The 27,573-nt window shown below is 41.6% G+C and overlaps 1 protein-coding gene across 1 annotated transcript; it reads right to left on the bottom strand.

The window, feature by feature from the left end:
• Positions 1–138: 138 nt before the first annotated feature.
• LOC128120644 (cytochrome P450 3A25-like) lies at positions 139–25,900 on the bottom strand. Its single transcript, XM_052754802.1, has 13 exons — positions 25,830–25,900; positions 24,995–25,088; positions 22,448–22,500; positions 20,887–20,986; positions 17,549–17,662; positions 17,210–17,298; positions 16,825–16,976; positions 10,674–10,808; positions 10,497–10,556; positions 8,745–8,905; positions 6,047–6,273; positions 4,285–4,447; positions 139–213 (listed from the first exon to the last, which is right to left on the bottom strand). The coding sequence occupies exons 1-13, from the start codon at positions 25,898–25,900 to the stop codon at positions 139–141; spliced, it is 1,494 nt and encodes a 497-aa protein (XP_052610762.1).
• Between the last annotated feature and the right edge of the window lie 1,673 nt (positions 25,901–27,573).

Below are 27,573 nucleotides of genomic sequence, written 5' to 3'. Positions count from 1 at the left end.
GAATTACTGAACACCTACTCATCAAGGGCAATTAAGCTGATTTAATTCAAAGGCAAATTAGATTCTCTTATGTTGGGTGGCACAGCCTCCTTGAAGAACAGCAGAAATCTTGCAGGAGACTCAGCTCCATTTGTGATTTCACCTTGACACAACTTTCAGGATGATGGGTTTTTCTGGTTGAAAAATTGTTTGCTTGCTTAACTTCAAGGGTATCTGTGGTAGTTGAAGAAGCACATTGAGAAAGAATGAATGAGCCAGCAATCACAGAGCAAAGCATAACAAATCCATTCAGGACAGTGGTATTTTATATACATAAAACTCTTTGGGCTTCATATGTCTTGAATTTTTTATACATACATCTTCATTAGGATTGGGTAGTGAAAACACCCGAGTTCATGCAATAAAGTCATTTTGGAGTAATTATTGTATATAGAACCTGAGGGGGAAGAATATGTCGACCCATGTTCTTTATTGATTCGAATTTAAGTGAAAAGGCTGAGTTTTAAAATTCTGGATGACATTTTAAGTATGTGGAAGACTGTTTTTGATAGGCAGTATAAAGGTAAATTTACATTTGTTGACAAGTACAAGATAATCCTGAACAGATGTCAGACAGTGCAGCTCTGTGGACACAACTCAACTTCTCAGGCCAGTTGTGCCTGTCCAGTTTAATGGCAGGCAAGAACTTGTGATGTTTCCTAACATCTCCTCTTAGCCCCCGAGGGTAGTGTGAATGGGGAACTTCTGAGTCATTCAGTGTTTCCACCAGTCATTTTACCTCAGTCTCTTCAGCCTTATGGGAGAAGAGAAGCTGCCAACATCTGGTCTCTGTAGATGGTGGAGAAACAGTTATCAAGGAAACTGAAGAATGTCAGCTTATGGGAAGCTTTCAAGATGAAAGTCTTTGTCTCTCCATCTTTCTGAAGCACTGTATAGACAGGACAGCTACACAGTTGCCATGGGTGACAAATGAGGGGATAATGACCTCTCTACTAATGGCCACGAATAAAGGACAGCTGATGAGAGGAGCTGAGTAGCTACATACATGACTAGAAATTAGCCTTATCCGGGGGATCGGGATCTGTCCCTAGTCTATGGGCAGGCTTCTGGAACCCGGTGCCTGTGGTGTGACACCTTGCACAGCCTTGGTGCAGTGGGAAGGGGCTTGGACCTGCCTAGGCTCAGTGTGCTGAGCTCTGCTGACTCACCATGGGAGACCTCGACTTGGGGGATGTGGGGTTGCGGGGTGTCTTGGGAAAGAGGGCTGGGGGTGGGAGGAGGAAGAAGGTGGGGTCTGTGGATAGCATGTGGAGTGAGTAGAAAATTTCTTAATAAAGAAAAATGAAAAGAAAGTGTAAGATTCTAGAACAAGCAGGTAATGTGCATGATTCTGAGCATTACTGTCACATCAGCATGCTCTGGTCCATTTTAGGCAACACTGAAAATGTGGTTAGTTATAGCTCAAATTGTTTTTGTCTTTTCCCCTTTAGGAAACATGTAAAATGAACCCTTTATTAAACAGATATCATCTTGTACTCTGTGTTTTAGCTCGAGAAAAATAAAAGGCTTATCTATCATTACAGCTTTGGTATTGAGTAGATGAAAGGCTAACTGGGTCTGGGTTTACCACATGTATCATTAAAATATTTGCCAGTTACAGAGAATTTTCTAGCAATTCCCTAACAATGGCTCACATGCTCTTGTTATATGCTGAAGCTGTTCACAGCTGGGACAGCAAGAGGGATTCACAGACACAGGCGGTGCGCACCAGGAATTGCATCACCCACAGCTGAAGGGCAGCTGCTTCCTTGATGGGACCCAGACAGCTCTGGCTTCACAGAAAAAGTAATACAGTAGATATACACCCATGCTGTGGGATGGTCTGTATGTCAAATTGCTCTGATTGGTCAATAAATAAAACACTGATTGGCCAGTGGCCAGGCAGAAAGTATAGGCAGGACTAACAGAGAGGAAAACAGAGAAAACAGGAAGGCAGGGGAGACACTGCCAGCTGCCACCATGACAAGCAGCATGTGAAGATACCAGTAAGCCACGAGCTGTGTGGCAAGGTATAGATTTATAGAAATGGATTAATTTAAGATATAAGAACAGTTAGCAAGAAGCCTGCCACAGCCATACAGTTTGTAAGCAATATAAGTCTCTGTGTTTACTTGGTTGGGTCTGAGCAGCTGTGGGACTGGCAGGTGAGAGAGATTTGTCCTGACTGTGGGCCAGGAAGGAAAACTCTAGCTACACACCCAGAAGAACTGTTGGGTCATAGGACCTACATGCTGTTTTCTCTTATATTAATACACATACTATTTTCATTCTATATTGGGCAACATTTAACTTGGAGTATGTTATAGCAGCCACACTCAAATAAGTGTGGTGTTTTGATACCCTCTGTTACTTTCATTTTCATACTTCATAGACTTAGTATGCTTTGCTCTTCAGGGATTCATAAGCCAGAGGCTTGGGTCCTTGGTGTGTCAATGGTGCAACCTTTCAAAGGTGAGGCCTGGCAGGAGCTGTCAAGTTATTGAGGGTACTCTCTTCAGAAGAGGTTCCTGTAATTCCTAGGAGGCTCTGGCTCAATTCCATGAGAGAGAATTGTTGTGTAGAAACTAAATACATGCCTATTCTGTCTCCCTGGCTTGCTGTCTTGTCATATGATCCTCCCTCACAAAAAGTTGCTGACTGGAATGGAGGCAAGGGAGCCACTCCCCAAGAGGCTGAATTGATGAGATAGTCTACACTCAGACACTCATATTCCAAACTCTAACTACAACCAAGCTGTATTCCTAATAATGTAACCAGTTATAGATTATACTTTATGATAGCAAGAAGAAACTAAGACTATTAGGAATGAATTTATTCATATTAATCTTGATTGTTTTTTCAGAAATCTCTATGGTTAATTGGGTTACTTCTTTGCTATTAAGTTAATTAAATTCCTGTTCTATTTTGTATATTAACTTATCAGTTGTATGTTTTTGAAATGTTTTACTTGTCTCCAGATATGCTTTATTGTTTCTTTTCCTGTGACATAATCTTGAATTTGATGTAAACTTTATCAACTTGATTGATTTTTTTGCCTGTGTTATGGAAATCATGTTCAGAAATATTTTTTCAGAAATTAAAATAGAAAACATAAAAAAGAAATTAGCCTTATCATTTATTGCTTTATTTGGAAGTAAAGACAATTGACCTTTAAGTTTGGGGAGAGGGCAACATGTCAACTTCTCTAAGTGTATTGTTTGTGTTATAACAGCATGCATCTATTCTCTCCAGAGATACATTCACAGAAAGATAGGCATATATGCCCATGTATGCTTACACAAGCAAATTTAAAATATAAAAATAGGTTAAATATATATTTAAGAACTCCAGAACAGTTGTAAAATACTCCTTAAAATGTACCTAAGGTATTCACAGACTTCCCAGCAAAGCAGTCTTGGTAGAGCAAGTAAACGAAAATAAGGTGAAATTCAAAGACATAATTCTTCAGTGCAGAGAACAAAACTGGGTGCATTGCCTTTGTGATGAAAAGAGGCTTCAGACATCACTAGAGCAGAGGAGTAGGTGGGACATGGCCAGACAGCTCATTTGAATGGCTTAGTCACCTACTTCAACTTGAAGAATAAGGACAGAATGAAGAGGGCAGACAATAGAAAACAGACTTCAGAGAACATAAAAGAAGTCTTCATGTAGCACAGTTATGAAAATGTGAGATCAAATGATCAGGATGGTCCTGAAGGGTTGAAGTTCTTTATGTGTTATAGTAGTGTGAAATCAGTGTTCACTGAAGCCAATATGGATCTCTTAAAGCCATGCTCTGGGTAAATCATTTCCAGGTATCTGAGATGGTTAGGCACAGTGAGTTTTTAAAGTTACAAAGTTAAAAGCAGAGCTAGTGCCAGGAAGCCCTCCATTCACAAACCACGGCAAGGTGATCATTATGAGCTATGAGTATGTGCAACAGTTTCCCCATTTCCAGTTAGTCACACAATTTAAACCTGGACTTGATCTCAAAGACACTACACTTAATCATGTCATGCTGATTTGCATGAACCCTAAATAATTTCTCTGTTTGTGCTTTCTCCAGACACAGACTTGCAGCTCAGAATGGAAGGTCCTTAAGCTTACAGGTCAAATCCTGTATTCCATACAAGGCAGCATAATATGATGAATGACCAATTTCCCCTTTCTATAGGTGAAACTCTAAATTAAAAAACAAAAAACTTCCAACTAAATACGATTTATAGAGAGAGTTTCCTGCTTCACCTGTGTTTCCTCACAAGGCTGGAGGGTGAAGTTCTGCAGGACTCTGACGACAGCAAGTTTCACGCTGATGAGGGCAAACCTCATGCCAAGGCAGTTCCTGGGTCCGTTCCCGAAGGGCAGGTAAACATAAGGATTGATGCTGCCCTTGTTCTCCTTGCTGAACCTGGAGACAGAGTGTGGATGCAAACGAGGCTATGGAACACGAAGACCCAAGAGCTCCATGTTTGGAGTTCTCACACCCTCAACCAGGATGGTGCAGCTTATGTTTGTGGACTTGCAACTGAACCCTTGCTGTGGATGTCTCACCATACAAATTTTAAGTCAGGGGCTGGAGAGATGGGCTCAGCAGTTAAGAGCACTGGTTTCTTCTCCAGAGGGCCTGGATTTGATGACCAGCACAGGTACCTGACACCCTCTGGTGATCTTTTGAGGCACCAGGTACATGTGATGTAGATACATACAGGAAAACACCCATACACATAAAAAAGAATAAAAATAAAGGCATTATAAGCTAATGGTCTTTCTATGTCCCTTAAAATAGAGGAGCCTCTGATGTTGAGCTGAGCTGAGCTGAATGCTTATAGAGAGGAAATGTATCTTTAAATACCAAAATTCTGTCCAGGATGGGTATATGTTCCCATTCTGAAAGACATGTCAGAATTAGAGTGAAAAGTATGCTACTGCCTCAACCTTCAAGAAGGTAGTTTCCAACCAAACAGACAATGGGAAAAGTTCTTAAAGCTAATGGTAAATTTAGGAACCAGCACAGAACACATGAAAAAAGAACAAGAATCCTATATATGTAAATTTAGATATCACTTGTATCAACTACTTCCTAGTCACCAAATAAGACATATACGTATATGACAGATGTGGTATATAGGTTAGTGTAGCGGCTTTCTTTGGGCTGCCATCCAGCTCCCAAATCATGTTTCAGAGGCTTATTAGTTATGAACGCTCAGCCTTATGCCTGTTCTACTAGCTCTTATAATTAATTTAACCTGTTTCTCTTCATCTACATTTTGCTTTGGAGCTTTTTACCTCGCTTTCATTCTGTGTGTCCTACTTTTCCATGATTTCTTCCAAGATTGACTGGCTAGCGGCTGCCCGGCTGCCTGTATCCGAGCATCTGTCTCTCCTCTCTTTCTCTCTTCTCTCTTTCTCCCCTCTCCCCCAGCCGATATTCCTCTTCCTTATTATCTTATTATCTCTGCCCACCAGCCCCACCTATCCCTCTTTTGCCTAGCTATTGGCCATTCAGCTTTTTATCAGACCAATCAGATGCTTTAGGCAGGCAAAACAACACATCTTTACATTAAACAAATGCAGCATGAACAAATGTAACACTTCTTTATGTCACTAAACAAATCCAACATAAACAAATGAAACACACCTTAATATAGTTAAAGTAATATTCCACAATAGGTTAGTGTTTAAGTAATTAGTGATTCATAATACAAGTAAAATATACTAGCTTTTGCAAAACCTTTACATACATACAAATAAATCCTTGAGGATATATTTCACTATTAATGGAGCTAAGGTGAACATTTTGGGACTCTGAATGGCCATGAATACTTTTCTTCTGGTCTGTTTTTGCAGCTTCAAGAATTATCACTTTGTAATTTTAAAAGGTTTAATTCCCAAAATTGATACAGATGCAAAGGGATACAAAATCACATATATGAAATTTCCAGTAGTCAGCATAATATGTTTAATTTGCCTGATTCCTAGTGGGGACCACTCCCCGAGGTCTCTGTACCTTTCAGGGCAGAACTCCTCAGGCTCTGGCCAGTACTCAGGATCCCGATGGAGAGGATAGGTTGGTACCATAACTACAGTCCCTTTGGGAATGAACACGCCATTGATTTCCACATCTTTCTTTGAGATCCTTTCTAGCCTGTTAGCAGCTGGGTACAATCTGAGAGTTTCATTCACTACCATGTCCAGGTATTCCATGTCCATCAGGGCATCATAGGTGACAGGTGCCTGGGAAGAAGAAAAGATGCTTCCAGATGAAGTTTGGACTTGATCTTCAACTCAGTTTCTACTGTTATTGCATGTCAGAAGCTGCAAGGGCTATCCTCGATTAGTAGATCTTAGCCTTAATAAATCATTCTGCTCCTTTGTCCTGATTATGGCTCATTAGGATGTGAAGTATAAGTTTTAGCACGGGAGCCATTTGGGACACTCCCATGTCCATATGTCCTCCTCATCATCTCTGTGGTGCTCTGATTTGTTTCCCATGTGAGCACATATGAACAATATGACAGTTACACTCAGACAAAGTACACTGGTGTCACGGTCTCATTTGCATAGACCAGTCTACACCAAGGAAATAACACCATTGTAAGGAACAACACCCACTCTTGGTCCATATCAGGCTTTTTGGATTGTTCTGGTTTTGCATAAGTGTGTGTGTGTGTGTGTGTGTGTGTGTGTGTGTGTGTGTGTGTGTGTGCGCGTTCATAGGATGTGGACAACTGCTGTGCACTGACCTGTATGTGGAAGCCAGAGTCCAACCTTGGGTGTCATTCCTCTGGGAGTTCACTTTATATATGTTTTTGAAACAGGTTTTTAGTAGCCTGACACTCATCAAGCAAGCTGGGTTGGCTGGCCAGTGAGCTCCCGGAGAAGAGAGGCTCGCACTGTCTCTGCCTCCTCAGTGCTCCAATTACACCTTTCCCCTCACATGGGTTCTGGGATTCAAACTCAGGTCCTCACAAAACAAGCACTGTATGATTGAGCTGTGTCCCCACCTTCTCATACTAGGCAACTCCTGCTTGCTAACTCCCTGGAGGGTGGCAGGTGTAGTAAGTTGGAAAGAAAGTTACAATGGAGACTTCTAGAAAGACCCACACTAGAAACTGCCTCTGTGTGTGAAGAAGAGTCAAAGCAACTGGAAAACAAGAAACAAAACACAATCTTTGTCAAGGAGAGAGGAAGAGCTTCAGAAACACAGAGGAAGTAATAGGACATGGAAAACGCATGGTAGAAAAATGGATTATTTATAGAAAGAAACCAAGCTGGAGATGGCTCTGGATGCCTTGTTCCCCAGTTCCAGGGGAAAGGGAAGGCAAAGCCCCTCCAAAACAACCAAGAGGCTCTGGTGAAAGGGGCAGGGAGTCCTCCCTCCAGGACACCCCCACAGCCTCCACAGACTTCAAACCAATGAGGAGTGTGCTGAGACAGGGGCTGACTCCTGCAACTGTGAAGAGGAATCCCACCGTCACTCTGGATGATTCAGAATGGAGAAGCCAGTTGACGACTTCATACAGAACCTTCCCTCGGAAACTGAACTGCTCAGGGAGGCAGAGAATCAGGACTGATCACAGGACAGGGAGGCTGAACTTAATGTGCCACAACCCTAGGGCAAGAGATTACCTGAGTGACAGTTATGGAAAGAGGCAGGATTAGATACTTAGGAGCTTAAAGTACATGTGGCCGGAGGCTGAGGAAGTAAAGTGCTCACTGAAAGGTATCCCCACCATCGATTGTCCTGACCAGGTCTCCATTAGCCACCCAAGGGGGTTGGACTTGGAGACTCCCTGAGGGATCTGTCCAGCACACTGCCTGTAATGCCAGCTCTGGTCAGCAGAGGGCACTGACACTCAAATTACAAGAGTGATGCTAACTGCACTCAGGGCTTCAGACAGGAAGTAGTCTGATACACTATCAATTCCATTATAAACCATAGGAAAGAAAAGACTCCCCTAATACACACACACACACACACACACACACACACACACACACACACACACGCCATGCTATCCAACTGGACAGTAGAACCATTGAGAGTAGTGTCAAGTAAGCCTGCTGTGACCAGTAAAGGCCAGCTTAGCACCATAGATAGCCCAGACAGGACCCGAGGACATCAGCAGAGATAACTGTCCAGACACCTGAGTGACTGGTGCTTACCCTTATGTGTCACACTGGTTTTCTGTGTTTTACTTATTACTTACTTATTGTCACGGTAGAAAACAAATACACCAGAGCCAGCACTATAGTAGAGATCATGTATTTCTGGACTGGAGAGATGGTTCAGAGTTTAAGAGCACTGGCTGCTCATCCAGAGGTCCTGATTTCAATCACCAGCAACCACATGGTGGCTCACAACCATCTATAATGAGATCTGTTACCCTTTTCTGGCCTACAGGCATACATGCAGGCAGAACACACACACACACACACACACACACACACACACACACACACACACACACACTCACACACACACACACATATATATATGTACAATAAAAATCTTTTAAAAAGAGATTGTGTGTTTTTATAGATTGCATTCATCTCCTATGTCCCTCCCTTTGTTTATCTTTTAGACTCTTGCTGGTGGAAGAACCATTGCATGGCTCTTTGTAAAAATTCTCATTGCATGTGATGAGACATGTTCTTGTGAATCCTTTACCTCTGCCCTCCCTCTCTGGGTACCACCCACTCACCTTATTGGGCAGAGCTCTGTCAATCTCATCATGAAGTTTCTTTTGCACACCAAGGTGGGTGGCCAGTTGATACATCACGAAGGAAATGGACGTGCTTGTGGCTTCATAGCCAGCAAAAATGAAAACAACTGATTGGGCTGTGATCTCCATATCAGACAGAGCTAAAAGGAAATGAACATTTCATATTAGGAAGATCAAAGCAGGACATCATAGTTGAGATGAAAATAAATTCAAATGGTGCTCCCAGCTGTCCAGGAACGAACAGAGAAAGACAGTACAGCGTCCTTGGGACTGAATTACACTCTGGTGCCCACCTGTGGCCTATCTGTGCTGTTAGACCAGATTCACCACCACAAATGTGTAATTCTACCCACACATTGTCCTCATACATACTTATAAACATCAAAGAAATACAGGGGTTAATATAGACTGACAACTTGAGAGGATCTATGATCACCTAGGAGACAAGACTGGGCATTTTTTTTGAGGGATTGTCTTAAGTTGCTTGGTGTGGGAAGACCCATCTTAAGTGTGGGTGGGACATTCCATGGCCTTGGGTCCCTTACTGAGCAAAGAGAAGATTGTGAGATAGGCAGCAGCATTCAGCTCTCTGCTTCCTGCCTACTAATGCCATGTGACCAGCAGCCTCCTGCTGCTGTCACCAGGACTTCCCAGCTATGATGGACTGAACCACTAAACTGTGGGTCAGAATAAACCTCTCCTTAAGGTGTTTCCGGGGTATGTGGTCACAGTGACAGCACGAGGGACCAAGACAAATACCTTAATATTAGTAAATGTGAGACAAAACAAGTGGGAAATGATTGAGTGTCTGTTCTGCAAACGCTTCACTCTGGTGGAGGAGTGTACGCAAAAATGTATAGGGAGTCTCTGTACTTCCTCTAAGCTCTGCTTTGACCAGAAAACACTCTAAAATTAAAGTCTCTTGTAGCAATCAAAATGAAAGAACAGATGATGGAAGGCTTCATGAGGCCACATAAAGGGGCTCCATTGGACATGCCTGACAACTTGAAATGCAAACTAACTAATCATAAGAAGAAAGTAACAGGGAATGCAAAAGATCACACTGCTGGAGATGAATGAATATATTTTTGAATGATATTTTATAAAGCAAATAGTAAGGCTTGAAAACCCTTCCTGTGATGGATAATGACTAGAAATATGGAATAAATATGAGAATTTCAAAGCTATTCTGTGGCTATAACAGTAATAAAAGTTTATGTCACAAAGCTAGCATGGAGGATGTTATAAAACCAGGGGCCTGAAGAACGAAGAAACCCAGGGTATATAGTTTCCCTGATGCTATTTACATAGAGCAGAATAAATTACAGATGAAGTTATTGAACACTATTCCACCACTCACTCCCAGAGACCATCCTGACTGCTGGACAGTGTGCTTCCTGATTGGGGTCTAGGTGCAAATCCCCAGGTAGAGATCCAGAATCAGTGGGATTGGAAAGGACTGAGAATCAGACTCTGCTCTGACAGATGACCCAGCACCACTGAGGACTTCTGAGCATGAAATGCTTCTCTGTGGCTGCCCTACAGGCTCTGGTCCAATTACACCAGTGTACTTCTAGAAAACTCCTGTGGATATTAAAGGTATCATTCATTGCTTGTCTTTCTGAAATTTGTCAGAATTTTCCATTCTGGACCACCCTCCCATGCACATGTCCTGACACCCTCTTCTCTCTGGGCTTCTTGATCCAAACATAGTGAAGCATCCTGGGTTACCTTTCAGGGACTCTTTGCCTTTGGAGTTCTGAGTGTTTATCATCAGCTGAAGAAAATCCACTCAGGTCTGGAAGCAAAAAGAGAAATGTTCACAATGGACAATTAGAGAAAGAGTACAACTGTCATGTTCACAGCCTGATACATGATCAAATGATGAGCATTCTGACACAACACCACATTTTACCTTCTGATTTGTTTCAAGATGATTTTGCTTCATCTTCTTTACAAATTCACAGAAAAAATCCAGTAGCCGGTTTGGGAAAATAGAGATACTTAACATCTCATATAGTGGAGTAAGGAATGGAAACATAACTACAGCGAAAAGAAGAGAAAGTGTAAAGAAAATCTGCACTGAATTCTTATTCACTTATTAGAAATCAAACACAATTTCAGCAAAGTTCCAAGATCCATTTGTATTTCAATTCCACTCAAAGGAAGTACCAAAGTGATGTTAACAAATAGTTATCTTTATAATACATCAAGATGTAAAACACTCAAGATATGGGCTAGAGAAATGGCTAAGTGGTTAAGAGCATTTGCTGCTTATGAGAGATCCAATTTGGATGCCCAGTACTTGGCATTGAATGGTTCATAACTGCAACTCCAGCTCTAAGGGATCAACTCCCTCTACTGGACTCCAGAGGCATGATACTCACATGTACATACACATATATACACACAATTAAAAATAAACAAAATTTTAAAAATAATATAGGAAGAAATATTTGTTGTTTGATTGCTTCATATATGCAATGAAATAACATATTCATTCCAATCCCTTTATTTCTTCTCCAGCTTCTCCAGTATCGCCTCAAGATATCCCTTTCACAAATTTATGTTGTTGTTTAATAAGACTGAAGTGCTGTCCTCTTGGCCCCATGGCCATCCACTGAAGCATGGGAAACTGACCAGTGGCCACATCATCAAAGAAGAATAATTCTCTCTTCCTTAGCAGCTATCAACTGCCAAACATTCTTCAGAAAGAGGTGGAACCTAGAGAGCATCTCCCATATCTATGGAGTGAATATTGGTTGGCTTGATCTAGTGTAACTGCTGTGAGTGTGAGAGTGTAGGAGCCATGCATATCCATAAGATGATGTTCCTCCTTACCTTCCAGTGTTTACATTCTTTGTACCTACTCTTCAATAGAAATAAATTTGATAACAGTGCACACATTTTAACAAAAAGTGGGTCAAAGATCAAGGTCTAAGATGGGTGTGGTAAGCACAACCCTTTAATCTCAGCGTTCTTGAGATAGAGTCAGGTGGATCTCTGTGAGCTCAAGGCCAGCTGCTCTGTATAGAAAGTTCCAGAACAACCAGGGCTATGGGAGATCAACTCCCACATTTCCCCCCAGGGTACTCTTGAGGAGAGTGAAGTGAGAAATATTTAGATAGAAGGATAGAGGGAAGAGAAACTGATAGAAACAAAGAATAGCCTCAGGAGGGCCTGGATCCTTCTCCACTGGTCCCTTGTGTCTCTACTAATGGGTTATTAATAGGAATGCCAAGGGGAGGAGCAAAGATTACCACCTAGCTCAGCCAAGTGTAGACCCTTCTAAACACCTAGTAACCATGCACATGGTCAAGCAATCCTCTAATGTAGCCCTGCTAGATAAAGCAAACTCAGATCTCACTAGGAAATCTTTGTGGGCCTCCACAATTCCCTGTTCTAGATATAATAAAGGGCCTCCCAGACCCTCAGATAGACTGTGCCTGTCTTAGGTCATCCTTCTTGATTAGTCTCCTTACCTGTCATGGAGAAATACTTTCCATCAAGCATACTCTGCCTAATGTTGGAAGCTATCAAGAAGAAAGTTGCCTGTCTTTGACTACCAGCTTCTGACAGGAGTGGGTACAGAGCCTAACTCAGCTCTGACTCAGGTCCCTGCTGAGCTTGCAAACATCCACCTCCCAGTAAAGGAGTAGAGGATAATAAAGATGGAATATCCTTTTTGGAATGGGTCTAAGGTGATTACAGCAGTCTTAGCTGCACCAAGCCCTTTTCTAAATCAAAACTCTCTCCTAACAGATGTTCAATAAAATTTTCAAGAGACTGTTTTAATTCCCAGGAGAAAGCAATCATTTCAAATCACTTCAAAGTATCCACTCAAGTAAACAAAAACCCATGCTAATTATAAAGACACTTTTTAGCTGTTTAAGTAGCAGGAGAATTTCTGTACAAACTAACTCAATTGTGGGAGGCCTACCACTTTCTAAACAGAAACAGAGGAGGAGTGGAAACTTTTAGGAAGAAGACAGAAAGCTCCCCTAATAATGACACCTTCACTTAAGTTTTCCAGGGGCCACTAAGACCATAAAATTGTATTTTGGCTATCATAAAAAGTGTTCAATTTTATCTGAAGAAAAAACATATTCCTTTAAATATTAATGTTACCTAATTTGTCTAGACAGATATTGATGGAGTAATAAAGACAATTCTAGTATGAACATGACTATACATATATACTTTTTACAAACTTATATTCAACATTTACACTTTCAAATACTTACATTCAACATTTACACTTTCTACAAACTTGTATTCAAAAGGGAAACTCTATAGGACTATTTTACAAACTTTAGCACATATCTAGAAGAGATTTTTTTAAAAGAACTATTTACCCATACTTATATTTAAAATCAAACTCTATTAGCAAAAATCTAGAAGAGATTTCTTAACTGAACTATTAACAAGACAGAAAGTATGCAAATCATTTCTAAAGTTCAGAGTTTATAGTCAGCTTTGATATTATTCTGAAAGTTTTCTTGAGAGTTTGAAGTCAGAGCCTAATTTATCAGTGGTTCTAAGCTTGACTGAGGGTACAATTCCCTCTTCTTAATTTTTAAAAGCTGTTTTTTTAAGATTATCATGAGTGTTTTAAAGTGGTTTCTTGACAAACTTTATTAACATTTTAATTGCCTCCTGACAAGCAAGCTGTTCACCTGTTTCTAGTTCTCAGTAGGGAAGGCTAAGCTTTCTAACATTGTTTGGGAAAAAACAGTGCATTTTGAGCTGAAAAAAAACAACACACGGAAAAAACAGTTTTTGGATCATGTAGTACTGGCATGTCTGTTACAGACTTCATTTACCAAACTGCTTTTCTGTATATCATCATCCTGTTACAAATTACATTATGGACTACATTTCCCAAGCTGTCTCTCTCTACATTGTCAGGCTATTATGAATGAACTACATATCCCATGCTGCCTTTCTGGGTCTGGGAGAAAACATCTATTTACACAGTCTGTATTCATGCTGAAACCAAAGTCAAATTTTTTCTCTTATCCCAGGAGGTTTTTTGCTGCCCTAAGCTTACATTAGGATCCCTGCATTATCATTTCACAGGTGTACCTCTCTAATCAGAGTTTTTTCACCTGATACTGATTCCAGAGTGTGTTATGCCTGTCCCTGTGCACTCAGACAGACATTTGTAGCCAGAAGCAAAAACCTCAACCTCACTAGGTCAGTGAAAAGGAATGAGAATACTTGAAAAAAGAGGTTTTTTAAGAAAGTTTTTTCCCTGATAGAAAAAAGAAAAGAAAGAGCTTCTTTGGCAGCTGTGGGTGCTGTGTAGCCTCACCTACCAACTCGCAGCTTGCAGTTGAGCAGGCAACTCTCCCCGTTCCTGATGGACTTGTTTATATGGCCAAATTTACTCTCAGCTTTTCTCATGCTGTCATTAGTGCTAGAACTTAGAACTTGTCTCCCTCATTGCAGGGAGGCTTCAATGCCTCACCTGCTACATTCATGCCAGAATCTTCTCCTCAGCTGCTGTTCCACTCTGGGGGGGAATGTTGTCCCTGATCAGCTGTCCCCCTGCACTTTCCTAGGTGTCCCTTGCTAGGCTGCAGCTGCAGAGGATTCCTGCTAGTGTCTAAAGTATCTTCTGTTTTCCTAATACCAGCTTGAATGGGACATAGGACTAGCAGAGAGGATTTGCCCTGTTCAAAGAGGTTTTCTGTTTTGTTTTGGGGTTTTTTTTCTAGAGCAATTACAGGTAATTTTCCCATACTGATAGATGTCATTTCCAAATGAGTTAAATTTCCAAAACTTCTGTTCCCTAAACTTTGGCTTCATAGCCAAGAGGAAACTAATTCTGATGGCATGATGTTTTCATACAGTAATGCTATCAGTGGAGTGAATTGTTTTTATTTCATCCACATCTATCTCAGGGAAAATTCTTTCCTCTGCCACTCAGGACTCAGATTTAAGCTGTATACAGTCCAAAAGCTTCCACAGGAATCTTTTTCTGCCCATTTTTCTCATAGTATTTTTTCATAACTCTGATTCCTCCAGGAGTTGGCATTCATAGTCCCACAGTTGGAAAAATCAAGGATGTTGTATCTCTGTCTTGTTGCTTATTTTATCTTAAGTTTTTTCTTATACCATATTCCTATATCCTAAATTATATTTTTTCCTTCTTGCCCTAATTTCTTTTCTTTCCTTTTTTTTTCAAGACAAGGTTTCTCTGTGTAGTTTTGGTGCCTGTCCTTGATCTTGCTCTGTAGACCAGGATGGACTCAAACTCACAGAAATCTGCCTGGCTCTGTCTGTGACTTCTGAGCTTAAGGGCTTCCACCACCACTGCCTGGCTTTGCTCTAATTTTTTTCTACACTATATTCCTACATTCTACCTTACATTTTTTCCTTAATTTTTTAGATAGAAATTATTAGAGAGAAAAAAGAAAGAAATCTCGATAGAGAGATTCTTGCTGCAGCCTCACTTTGGCATTTCTTTCAGCTACCTTACTTTTACTCCTGAAAATAGAATACCCTCGCCTTAATTTTTCAACATAACCAGACAGGTCCAAACTTCTGGCAGGACCCTCACCCTTCCTTTCATCAAGTCCCTGGTCCCTGTTCCTTGTACTATCTGAGGGAGACCATCTCCCACATTTTTCCTCCAGGGTGATCTTGGGGAAGGTGAAGTGAGAAATATTTAGATAGATGGATAGAGGGGAGAGAAACAGATAGAAACAAAGGATAGCCTTGATCCTTACCCACTGGCCTATTCTGTATCTTCTAAAGGGCTATTTATAGAAATGCCAAGAGGTGGAGCAAAGACCTTCACCTAGCTCTGTAGACCCTTCCAATCACCTAGTAACCATGCATATGGTCAAGAAATCCTCTAATGCAGCCCTGCTGGATAAAGCAAGCTCAGATCTCACTAGGAAACCTTTGTGGGCCTCCACACAGGCCTGCATGACCCTGTATCAAAAAAAAGTTTAAGGAATGTATGGCCCAATTAAGATGAAACTGGGAGGAAGCTAAATGTTCATAACCTCAGCTCTGACCATGTGACTTAGAGATTAAAGCACAGCACATTATGAAATTGTACATCATACAGTTTTAAAAATGTGTACTTCAAAGGATCCCATCAAAAACATTAAAAGACATCTCAAAATAGAGAAAATATGCCAACTATATGTCTGTAAAGTGACTGTTATTCATGACACACATCAATCTTACAACTCAATGGAAAGCATGTAAACAATTTAGCTATACAGGAGCAACAGTTGAACAGATATTAATCTAAGAAAAGAACATCTCCCAAGTGGAGGAATATAATTACCACTTGGAAAAAGCACAACCCAACACTCATGCTGCTATACTATTGAATGTCCACTAGGGTATCTGGAGTGAACATCATGAAATAACAACAACCCCAAGTTTTGAATGGGAGTCCTCATGAACTCTTAACCTGAAAATAAAATGCTGCATCTATCAAAGAAAAAACTCAGTTGCTCAGTAAGTCAAACACAGAAGTCCTATGTAATTTACTAATCTCCCCCCAAGTGCCTACCCAGAAAACATGAAAACAAATGTTCAATCATAATCTCAGTTGTCAATGTCCATGACAGCTTATTTGCAGCACCCCAAATCTGAAAACAATTTGAAGGACCATCAGATGGCATGGAATTTGTTTTGTCTACAGAACATGGGAGTGGCAACAAATGGTTCTGTTGAATATATTGTGTTAACTGAAAGAGGCTACTCACTAAATCCTATGTATTCTATGACATATTTATATTGTATTTCTATGGCAAACATGGGAATTGGCAGATCTACAGAACAGTGAACTGGTGTTTCTTATGGCAAGGAGGATTGGAAGATGAGAAAGAAATGGTACAGATTTTCTTAGATAAAATATTCCATGGCTTGAAAATGGTGATGGATATACATTGCCTTGTATGAGCAAAAATTGAATTACACATTGTAAGCAGGTAAATATTTTTATACATGAATTGTATTTCAGTAATGATGAATGATATTATTTTGATGATACTATGTGAGGGAGTAAGAAAAAAAGGAAGTAGATACTTACATACAGAGAGAAGAAATGGGTTAAGCAAATCCAGACTTGTTAATATCTTCTTGGCTTTCTGCACAAAGGGATCCTCTGGGTTGTTGAGGGAATCTACATTCACTCCAAATGATGTGCCAGTGATCACATCCATGCTATAAGCTCCAAGGATACTGAGAAGAGAGACATGGGAATCAATGTATGCATCTGAGGCATCTCATAGTTCCAAGCTACCCAGGCAGGAAGCCACACAGTCAGAATCACATGCTGGATCATCAGTGGGGTCTAGGCTCCTATCACACTCACATATGGGGAGTTTACCTGGTGTTGGTTTGCAGATGTCCTTTTCCTAGAGTTGAAGGGACACTAAGGTATTTACAGTCCCATCAACTGCACCACCACATACTCTTTCATGATGATGGGCTTCCCTCTCTCTTCTTCTCTTCTCAAGTTTCTCACCAATGTGTCTCCATACTGTCCAATGATAGGGAACATCTAAGCAGAAAGCACAGCATCTGTAGCTAAATGAGGAAACTCAGGTCCCAGAAAGACAAATCATCCCCAGTCATGAAGCAATGAGTGGGATGTTGCAGTGGATTTTATAAAGGGTCCTCTGGGCATGAAGACAGAAGATCATCTTATAGGAATTGTAACTCAGAGGACCAACCCTTGGAAAGGGACTGTGGGCTTGTTTTCTACCTGTCCCCAGAATCATTGCATAAGTAAATGCCCTCTCCCTCATCACCTCTTTGAGTTTTCCACTGGTGAAAGTTCTAGACAGCAGTGTTCGAAGTCTCTTCCATTCTTCATCCTCAGATATGGTGATGGCCTTTTTCATAAGTCCCGCCGGACCAAAAGCCTAGAGTTCAAATTGAAAGCCAATTTATCTTGCAGAAGTTATGTATATGTCCACAGCCACAGAAAATATATCAAACAAACATCATTTGTTTAACAGATAGTTACTGATCCTAAGTGGCATGCCCACTTATGATTCATTGAAATCACTTCACAGCCTATATACTCATGGGTGTCACCTATCATTACAGCATGGCTTCAAATCTTTCTTTCAAAATCTCTTCTTAAATGGAAACCCCTCTTGCAAGGGAAAAAGTGTTGTTTGGAGCAGGCTGTAGCACAAGGGGTGGCTCAAGCCCTCAGGCAGAGGGTGCTGTGGTAGCTTTTAGAAGCAGTTGTTTACATAATGGGGAGTTTTCTGCTTATGCAGGTCCTGGGGAAATATATGCATGTTCCAGGGAGAAAACTTTGAAGGCAGTGGTCTTGCCCTGAGAGTCACAGGAGAAATAGTCTTCCTTGTGGCCCAAAGACTGTGGTACCAATAGGGTAGATTCTGAAAAATTTCTTGCTCGCCTCTGAATACAAGATGTCACAAGTATATCTATTGCCCTACACTAGAGCTTACACAGAAGGAACAGGAATAGTGTGGGTTGATGGGAAAAAAACTGAGATACCAGAATCTTCCTTTCTAGGAACATATGAAAGTAACAGGTCCCTACCATAAAACTGAAGACAACAAAAAATGTTGTAATTCAGACAGTTAAATGATTATTATGGGATGTTTTCTAAAGCTTGCATTTTAGAAAACATCTCATACTTCTATACATAACTTGGTTAAGGTAAAAATAATTTCAGACTGTCTAACATATTGCTACTGTGAACAGCCAGCCTAGACACAGACTGTAAAAATAAAAGGTCCTATGTTTTGTAGACCCTGAATTTGTAACTTCCTGATTTGACAGATGCTGTCCAAAGATGTTTCAGGTAAGACCGTCTGTTTTGTATTTTGCTTTTTCATGTTGGACATTTAATGAGGAGATGAAAAAGAAATCTGGGGCTCTGATGTTAGCCAAATGTCTAATGTAGTCAATATGCTATATGAATAAAGAATGTCTCTGGTTGGGGGAGAGAGAGAGAGAGAGAGAGAGAGAGAGAGAGAGAGAGAGAGAGAGAGAGAGAGAGCTGCTGAATCCTCAGATGTGAATTCAGTCCCCTTCCTCTTTGGGACCTGAACCCCACTGAAGCTGGACTTCACAGTTCTTCCAAAGGAGCAGAAAACAAAAGCCCTACAGCATTCTTCAAGGCTGTTTATAGTAGAAATGGACTCAATTGACCTTAGAACCTAGAGATAGAGAGATGGCTCAGAGGCTAAGAGCACTTGTTGCTCTTGCAGAGGACCCATGTCTGGGTCCCAGTTCCTGCATGGCAGTTCACAGCCATCTGTAATTCCATGATATCTGACACCCATTTCGGACCTTCACACATGTATGTGGTGTACATATGTATATACAGGCAAAACACCCATACACATAAAATTAAAAAGAAATTACATGGTCTTGGGATACTGTTATCTTAGGGCAGTTCTGCAATATGTTTACCAACAGCATAATCAATTAGAGAGCTGTTGTTTTATGGCAATTAGAAAAGATTAAGAATTGGTAATGATGTCAAGCATGGTAGCACACATCTTTAGTCCCAGTGATGGGGAGGCAGAGGCTAATGGATTTTTGTGAGTTCAAGGACAGCCTGGCCTATGTAGTGATTTCTGAGCCAACCAGGTCTATGGAGAAAGACCCTGTCTCAAAACAAGTAAACAAACAAATAAACAAAACTGAATTGATGATGGAGAGAAAATTTATACAAAAGCCTTAGCCAACTTCACACTTGATAGTGAGAGCCTGAATGTTTGACCCTCCAACCAGGAGCAGTTCTGAAGGCTCCTTTCACCACTGTTATTCAGTACTATCCTAAAATGTCTGCTAGAGCAATAAGGTAAGAAAATTCAATTGAAGACATACAAATTGCAAAGCAATGAGTACACGTGTTCTGATTTTCAGGCACCTCCATTGTCCATGCAGAGCACACCAAACAGCATACAGAATACAGGGAATAAAGAAGTGCATTTGGAAAAGTCATAGGACACAGTGATGTCACATAATTCATTTGAATTTGTACATAATTGCAATGATAAGTAGAGAAATATTGAGAAAATGATGTCATAGCAATAAATAGAAATTAAATACTTAAAGCATAAATGTAACAAAATACGTGTTGGGTCTTTTACCTGAAATTGTCTATTTAGCAAGCAAAGGCAGACTAAAAACCAGAGAGGTACATGTTAGCCATGAATTAGAAGACACAACACAGTAACAATATTTCCCCTATATTTGTTTCAATTTTTATCAAAATCACACTGAGCTTTTAAATTCAGACAAGAATTTTCTATCCAAATTCATAATTTGGATAAAAAAGCAAAGATCCAAGAACCAACCAAACAATTTTAAAAAAAATGTAGGAGTAATTAATCCACATGAGGTCACTCATCAAGAGGGAATGGTCCCCATAGAGGAAAAACACTGTGATCAATTGATTGAAGAAAATAAGATAAGAAAGTGTCCCACACGTGTAACAGGACTGGTAATTTTTGGAGGGAACAACTTCTCCCAAAATGGCATTGGAACAATTGAACATGCATGGTATGACAGAAATCTTTACCTGACCTTTGTTTCTCATGCCATAAAAAAATTACAGATAGATTATAGACGTAAATCTAAAATATGAAACTACATATTATCATTAAAAAATAAGAAAGTTAAGAAAATATTATCAAATTTGACTCTGAAAACATCCATAAAATGCATCAAACACTGCCAGGTAGAAAAGACTGGCTTCTCATGATCACTACCACATGTTTAGAAGGAAGTCCCATGGTGAAGGGACAGTCCTGTGTCTTCACTGTGTAGCTTCAACACTAAACAGGATGTGTAACAATGTTCAAAACACAAGAGAGAGAGAGAGAGAGAGAGAGAGAGAGAGAGAGAGAGAGAGAGAGAGAGAGAGATCAGAGAATGCCACTCAGAGGATAAACTCCCAATGATATCAAAGCTAATTTCATCTTAGTATACTGGACAGAATATATTATATTTATCCTCATGCAAGACATTACCATTTACAAAAACCAAGAAATATTCTGAGCATGGTGGTGGCTCTTTATTTTGATCATATAATTCTTTCCAAATTAAAATTTAATGAAAACAAATCATTATATTTCCTAAAAAGGACACCTACCCGACGGTTTGTGAAGACTGAGTAGCATTCTTTCACCAGCACTGTTTTGATGAGCTCTGGATCTGTGATAGCCAGCACAGGCTGTCGACCGTCATAAAACCTGAGGTGGGAAAACAGGGTGGACTGAACCTCAGAAGACGGATTCTACAGTTGGAGTTACACCCAGGACTCCAGACTCTACCCCTGAGGCTGTACAGGCCACACCGCCAGCTCTATAAAGCACAGGAACATGAACCCCTACTTCAAGTTCTGACCATAGAAGACACTGGAATTGAATGAAGGATAGTGTGGTTGAAGCAGGGGAGAGACCCTTAGGACAAAACAGCTCTTCAAAGACATCTTTAGTAAGAATGAACACTGAGGGCTGGAGAGATGGCTCAGAGGTTAAGAGCACTGGCTGCTCTTCCAGAGGACCTGAGTCCATTCCCAGCAACCACATGGTGGCTCACAACCATCTGTAATGAGATCTGGCGCCCTCTTCTGGCCTGCAGGCCGAACACTGTATACATAATAAATAAATAAATCTTAAAAAAAAAAAAAAGAATGAACACTGAAACATTGGCTAAGGAGAGGCAAACTCACATGGTTATTGCCAATACTATTCTTTTGTGTAAATAGTTCAGTACCTGGGTTAGAGGTGTGGCTCAGCGGGAGAGCCCTTGTCTATCAAGTGTGTGGCACTAGGTTTGACCTCCAGAGATATAAAAAATCCAGAGAAAATGGTCAATGATTCTGAACTCAAAACTTAGAGACAAAGAACTCAGTGTTCCTAATACTGTTGTAGTAGCAGTTGCTTTGGGACCACAAGAGGGCAGCACAACCCATGCTTGGCATTGGGTCACATGGTCTCTATGTGACCTCAGCAGACCCTGTGACCAGGCCTGTGGTTCCTGAGGATGAATGAGAGAAGATGCAGAGACAGAGGCTCCTCCACTTGCTTGTGTCTCACAGCACAACGGTGACACCTCCTCCAACCTCTCACCAAACCGCCAGCTGTTCTGACAGGGAAGGGCTGTGCCATTGGCTCAGCTACTCTGTGAAACCATTAAAGACATAGGCTCAAAGGAGAACACAGTGGTTTACAAATACCCCACATCTCTTCTTCAAAGTCATCAGAATTAGATATACAGGGAATATCCATATGTTTTTCTAGTAAATTTAATATTTTAATTGCTACACATGTTTTTAGGATATAGATGAGGTCCCAATCTACTTTCGTACATCTCCCAGTGTATCTTTCAAAAGCAAACATTACTTTTAAGTTGATATAAAGGAGTTCTGGGTTTGACTAAAACTGAATTGGTGTTGAGATGATCATGCATTTCTGAGCACATATTAGAAGGTTCTGAGCATTAGGTGCAAAGACATTGAGTCTTGGAGCCCTTGATTAATCAGTCTGGAGGATGTCCTAGTAGGGAATACCCCCATGGAATTCTTGCTGTTCAAATTCACAACTGTGATGTATCAGACCCCGGCAGGACAACCTCCAAAGGCCTTGTCTTCGTGCAATGGAATGCTTCATTCAACAAGCCTACCCAGTGGAAGTTTCCAGAATACTAACCCCCATATTTTCCCATACTTTTTATAGCAGTCTATATCAAATTTCCACAAACCCTGGAGAAAGAAACAAAGTTCAATCTATTATTGGCCTGCATACAGTGGATCCTTCTCTAACTGGGGTGCAAATGACTCAAATTCCATTAAATCAGGCTTCCTGTCCCTCATCAGGGATTAGAGGCAAGTTCTTATTAGAGACACCTGAAGGGACAGGGGAGACTAGAAGAATTGTCTGGAACGGAGAGTTTAAGGCTGGCCTTGAATTTTCTCAGTGTTGTATCTATTGAAAGAACTGTCCTTACTTATGGATACCAAGCAGCTTCTTGTCTGAGGGGTGTGTGTGTGTGTGTGTGTGTGTGTGTGTGTGTGTGTGGTCTTTGAAATCCTAGAACACTGTGAAATGTTCCTCAAGACTCCAAACTAAGGGAATATGTACAAACTTCCCGGGGTGTACACTCTTCTATCTCCTGGTTCAGTGTTAACCCATCGTTTTATAGTACAGAAGTGACAGAGTGAAGCCAGACTTGGTGGCACACAACCATAACCCTGGCACTCAGGAAGAAGCAAGAAGATGGAAAAGTTGAGGCCAGGGTGGATGTCATCTCAACATCTAAATGAGGGGAAACAAAAGAGCCACAGCTGGCCAAGGTGCAGAGAATAAGAAACTGCAGAAACTGCACTAAATGGGACATCTCCTCTGTATAATGATCTCCTTCCCTTGGCACAGGGGCAGAAAGACTGCATGAGCCAGAGACAGAAAACACTACAACAAAAACTGTTTTCAAGGACACAACAGGGCATTTGCACATATGAACCCACAGTGACTGTGAAAGTGTGCACAGGACCTGAGCAAGAACAAGCCAGACAAACCCTAGCATGGAGAGGAGAGGAGGTCATGAATCCCCCCCCCCCTCATCTGAGGAGCTTTTGGCAATTGGCCAGGGCTGGGAGAGGAACAGTTAGTTTTCCTTAAGGATGTGGCTCATGATAGATCAACCACAGTCCAGTGAGTGGCTATATACACAACTGAGAGTATGTAGACAGCACAAATCAGACTCCCTGGGTTACAGAAAAATACACAAAGTGGGTAGGTAGGAAAGGACTGGGGATGTAGGGGGAGCTTGGGGTGGGCAGTGAATGAGAACTTCATGCAATGCATTTTAATTATAAAGAACTAATGAAAATTGAGAAAACATAAAAAGAAAAATCAAAAAATTAAGAAGCGATAAAAAGAAAAGAGAGAGAAAATGGGAGGGTGAGTGGAGATGATGGGGAAATCATGATGGGATGCAGGAATCAGTGAGAGGCCCCTTTCTACAGCAAGACAGAGCAAAGGAAACACTAGCTCTGAGTGTTCAACCCCAAAGGTGAAAAGAGGAAATGTTCTGTCATGACATCATATCTGTGACTTAATGCAAAAGAAGATTCAGGAAGGGAAATGTGCTGGGGTGATTATGAAAAATGTTCCCCTTTCAAGGGGAATGGCCTTAAGGCTTTCTCAGGCAGCCGTGGGGCAATAGAGGTCTCATTTAGATCTCAGGCCTGCAGTAAGCATCTAACTGTAAAACTTGGACTCTGACAGGCAACTGGAGTATGTGGGGAAGGAAATCCTAGCAGAAAGTAGCCAGTTTGCAGGCTCTGCTGATGGCCTTCAGCATCTGAGCTCATTATAATCTAGCCAGACGCCTGCCTTGGCCGACCTACCGAAGCCACAAAGAATCAGCCAACATTCATGGTCCTTGTTGTATTTATGGTGTCTCTAAAGATTTGATAAAGTCATCCTTCCTGGAATGATTCTATAAAGGAGTCTGCCTTTGCTTCGAAAAGCAAAAATTCATTTGCCCTATGGTATGTGAGGGTGAGAGACAAGCACTAACTTGTTTCAGTTGCAGCCACATCCTGCTCAGACTGTCCTTCAGGGTGCTGTCTTGGAGAAAAGAACCAATGCAGAACACCACTATTCTGTCAAACCCTCAAAATAGCCCTGGGTATTAAGACAGTATGGAGCCAATGAAGTAGCTGCAGGGGACACAGGAGTCCCTGAGAGGGTTCTGCTAAAGGGAAATTCCCTGTAGTCAACACACAGGCATCCTGATGCAGGGATGCTGCAGAGCTGGCCAGCAGGAAGAGAACAAGTGCTGCTCCTGAGCCCAGGGTGAAGTCTGGTCTAGTGCACACAGGCTGCTGTGGTGCTACTGTGACCAGGAACGCTTTCCCATGAGTGCTGGTTAAGGACACCTGTGCCTTCCCGGAAGCTCCACTAAGGAAAACCCCAGACTTCTCCTGCTCCTTACAGTCTGAACGTGAAGTCCTGAACACCAGGCTCTGATATGTCTGCGGTCACAGCTTTCTAACCACAGCTGCAAATATGTCAGCAAATGCTAAAGGGAAGCCCGAGCACTCTCCTGGTTGGACACACACAGTTTCCAGTGGTCTGACACCCCAGAACTTTCTCCCTAAGACTGGTGTTTGCATCTATTGAACTGATCCATACACAGATACACAGGAAGTTGCATCCACAAGAAGAAAAGAAAGCTCAAAGAGTACTCACATTTCGGTAGCCCAACATGGTGCCCAAAAAAGGCAGAGGATTGGGTCCAGGAATGCCGAGCTTCTTAAAAATCCCATTAGAATAGGTCCCATATCTATAAAGTGAAAGAAAAAGCCAGGAACATGTCATCGTGGTGCGACCATCAACGGAGACATTCCCTCAGGATCTGTGCTAGCTGTCCTCTGCTCTAAAAACACAGCACTGAGTGGGAAATGGTTCTGGATACTGCAAGACAAAAAACAACTTGAATTATTCAGAGGAAGGGTGTGTCAGGTGAGGGTTACAGAAAAGAGGGAAGAGTGGATGCCGACCCTCCTACAATGTCTAGGATGCATGATGGGAAATTGTGTAAAGCATGTTAGAGGATAAGAGAGAGAGAGAGAGCAAGCAATAGACATATGTGTGTGCACAGGGGAGAAGCCTTACACACATCGGTGCATGCTAAGGAAAGCAAGGAGGCAAGGACAGTGAGAAGAAGTTTAAGCACCTCCATGATCTTGGGACTCCCCAAACTCAGAAGGGCTGTGGTGGCCAATTGTTTATGAGTTCTCTGAATTGATGTTGGTTAGTCTAGGTGCAGACTGGGAGCCAACTCCATCTTCCCAGGAGCAAGTCTTGTCAAAACCCTCAGAGCCATAAGGTAAGAGTGGGAGGGAGTCAGAAGGGTGGGACTTAAAGGGATCGGCAATAATGTCAGTAGAAAGTGCACTACCTAAGTCTCGATTTCAGTTTCTCCTCCATGTTCTTTTTGGATGTTCCAACAGGAAAGGAAAGGGGGCCTGTGTATCACCACAACTCCAGTTACAGATAGGGAGAAGCTTGGACAGCTACTCACATGTAGATGAGCACCAGGCTGGTAGCCAGCAGCACCCACGTTTCCATGGAAAGGTTGGGGATCAGCTCCATCTCAGCTTTCCTTCAGCAGTTCTGGCTCCAAGTTTCCCTCCCAGCTGAAAGTCTTGCAGGGCTCCCCTGCTGTGCCCAGGTGAGATCCAGTGAGGCCAGTCTGCAGTGTTTATGTTCTGAGAAAGGAGGAGGTGTCAGCGATGCAGCCAGTAGAAAGCCCTCCCTTGCACTGCCTGAACTCAGAGAAGTGAGATGGCCTTTCCAATGACAGTTATCAAAAGTTCATGCACAATCCTACTCTGACCTCCGTTGAGGACATATTCCAGGTGAATGTTTGTTCTTCCAGAAACTCAATTAAATCCATTGGCACTAAATTTCTTCTAATTTGCAGGTCTCTTTGATGCATGTTCTCATTGCAAAACACGTTGACAACATACAGAGAAACTATCTACTGATCTTCACCAGTGCAAACTTTCTTTTTTAGTTGGTGTATGTGTGTATGTGTGTGTGTGTGTGTGTGTGTGTGTGTGTGTGTGTGTGTGTGTGTGTGTGTTTGTATACAGTGTATGCAGAACTTGGCATTGGTTGTCATCCTCTGTCACTTTCCACCTTATCGTTCAAGACAGGATCTATTACTGGACCTAGAGCTTGCCATTTCATCAAGCCTGGCTGGGAAGAAAGGCTCTGGGGACCACCTTTTCTACCACACACTTCCTCCCATTCTGAGGTTATAGACATTTGCCAGCAGCCCAGTGAATACATGGGTACTAGAAATTTTAACTTGGGTCCCTTTCACAGCAACTTTTCATATGCGTCATATGCATAGCCCCCAAATTTCTTTTTCCTATAAGGTTCCTCTGTACCATTTAGGACTGGAAATTATCCATCAAAACACAGCCCAGAAAAAAAATATGAGTCTGGTGGAGTCATTTCTCACCAATCACACCCAACAAGGAGAATCACACTGTGTGCTGGCTAGTTATTTATGTTGACTTGACACAAGCTAGAATCATTGTAGAGGATGGAGCCTCAATTGAGAAAAATGTCTCCAAAATGAGGCTGCAGGCAAGCTTATTAGGCATTTTTTTAATTAGTCCTTGATGGAGGAGGGTCCAGCCCATTGTAGATAGGACCACCCCTGGCTTCTATAAGAAAGCAGGCTGAGCAAGCCGTAGGGAACAAGCCAGTATGTGGTACCCCTCCACAGCTTCTGCATTAGCTCCTGCTTCCAGGTTCCTGCCCTGCTTGAGTTCCTGTCCTGACTTCCTTTGATGATGAACTGTGGTACAGAAGTGTAATCTGAATAAACCCTTTCCTTTCCAGGTTGCATTGGTCATGGTGTTTCATCACAGCAATAGTAACCCTGACTAAGACACCCTACTATGGATTACTTTGTTCCTCTGTACAAAATAGATCAATTTCCTCTCTAAATTCTACTACTATTCTGGGGTGCTGTGCATCTGTCTTTAGTGACAACTGCTTTACCATTGGTGGCTGATGTGCTTGGCCTCCTTCTGGACATGAATGCTGTGGGTTGATTATTTTGTACTCATTGTCCTTAGATAGATAGTTTTTCGGATGGATGGGTACATATCTTGGCCAATGATCTGTCTAGTTTGCACTCTATGACAGGGCATTTGAGAGGCTACTAAATACTGCCTAGTGATCCCTCAGCTTCCATGCCATCCATCCATTTGTGGTCTTTCCTGTAGGAACCACATGTCAACAGAATC

This window comes from Peromyscus californicus, unplaced genomic scaffold (assembly GCF_007827085.1).
Source record: "Peromyscus californicus insignis strain IS unplaced genomic scaffold, ASM782708v3 Scaffold_2__1_contigs__length_46816999, whole genome shotgun sequence".
In the NCBI taxonomy this organism is placed as follows: Eukaryota; Metazoa; Chordata; class Mammalia; order Rodentia; family Cricetidae; genus Peromyscus; species Peromyscus californicus.
Note: the sequence above shows the minus strand (reverse complement) of the source record. Positions and strands in the feature narration are given on the sequence as shown.

Excerpts from the sequence above, each read along its gene's own strand:
- LOC128120644 (XM_052754802.1), bottom strand. The coding sequence starts at position 25,900 with ATGGAGCTGATCCCCAACCTTTCCATGGAAACGTGGGTGCTGCTGGCT. Across the intron at positions 20,987-22,447 it reads AAGTATGGGAAAATATGGGG|GTTTTATGACGGTCGACAGC; the intron begins GTTAGTATTCTG and ends TTCCCACCTCAG. Across the intron at positions 214-4,284 it reads AGCCTTGTGAGGAAACACAG|ATACCCTTGAAGTTAAGCAA; the intron begins GTGAAGCAGGAA and ends CAACTACCACAG.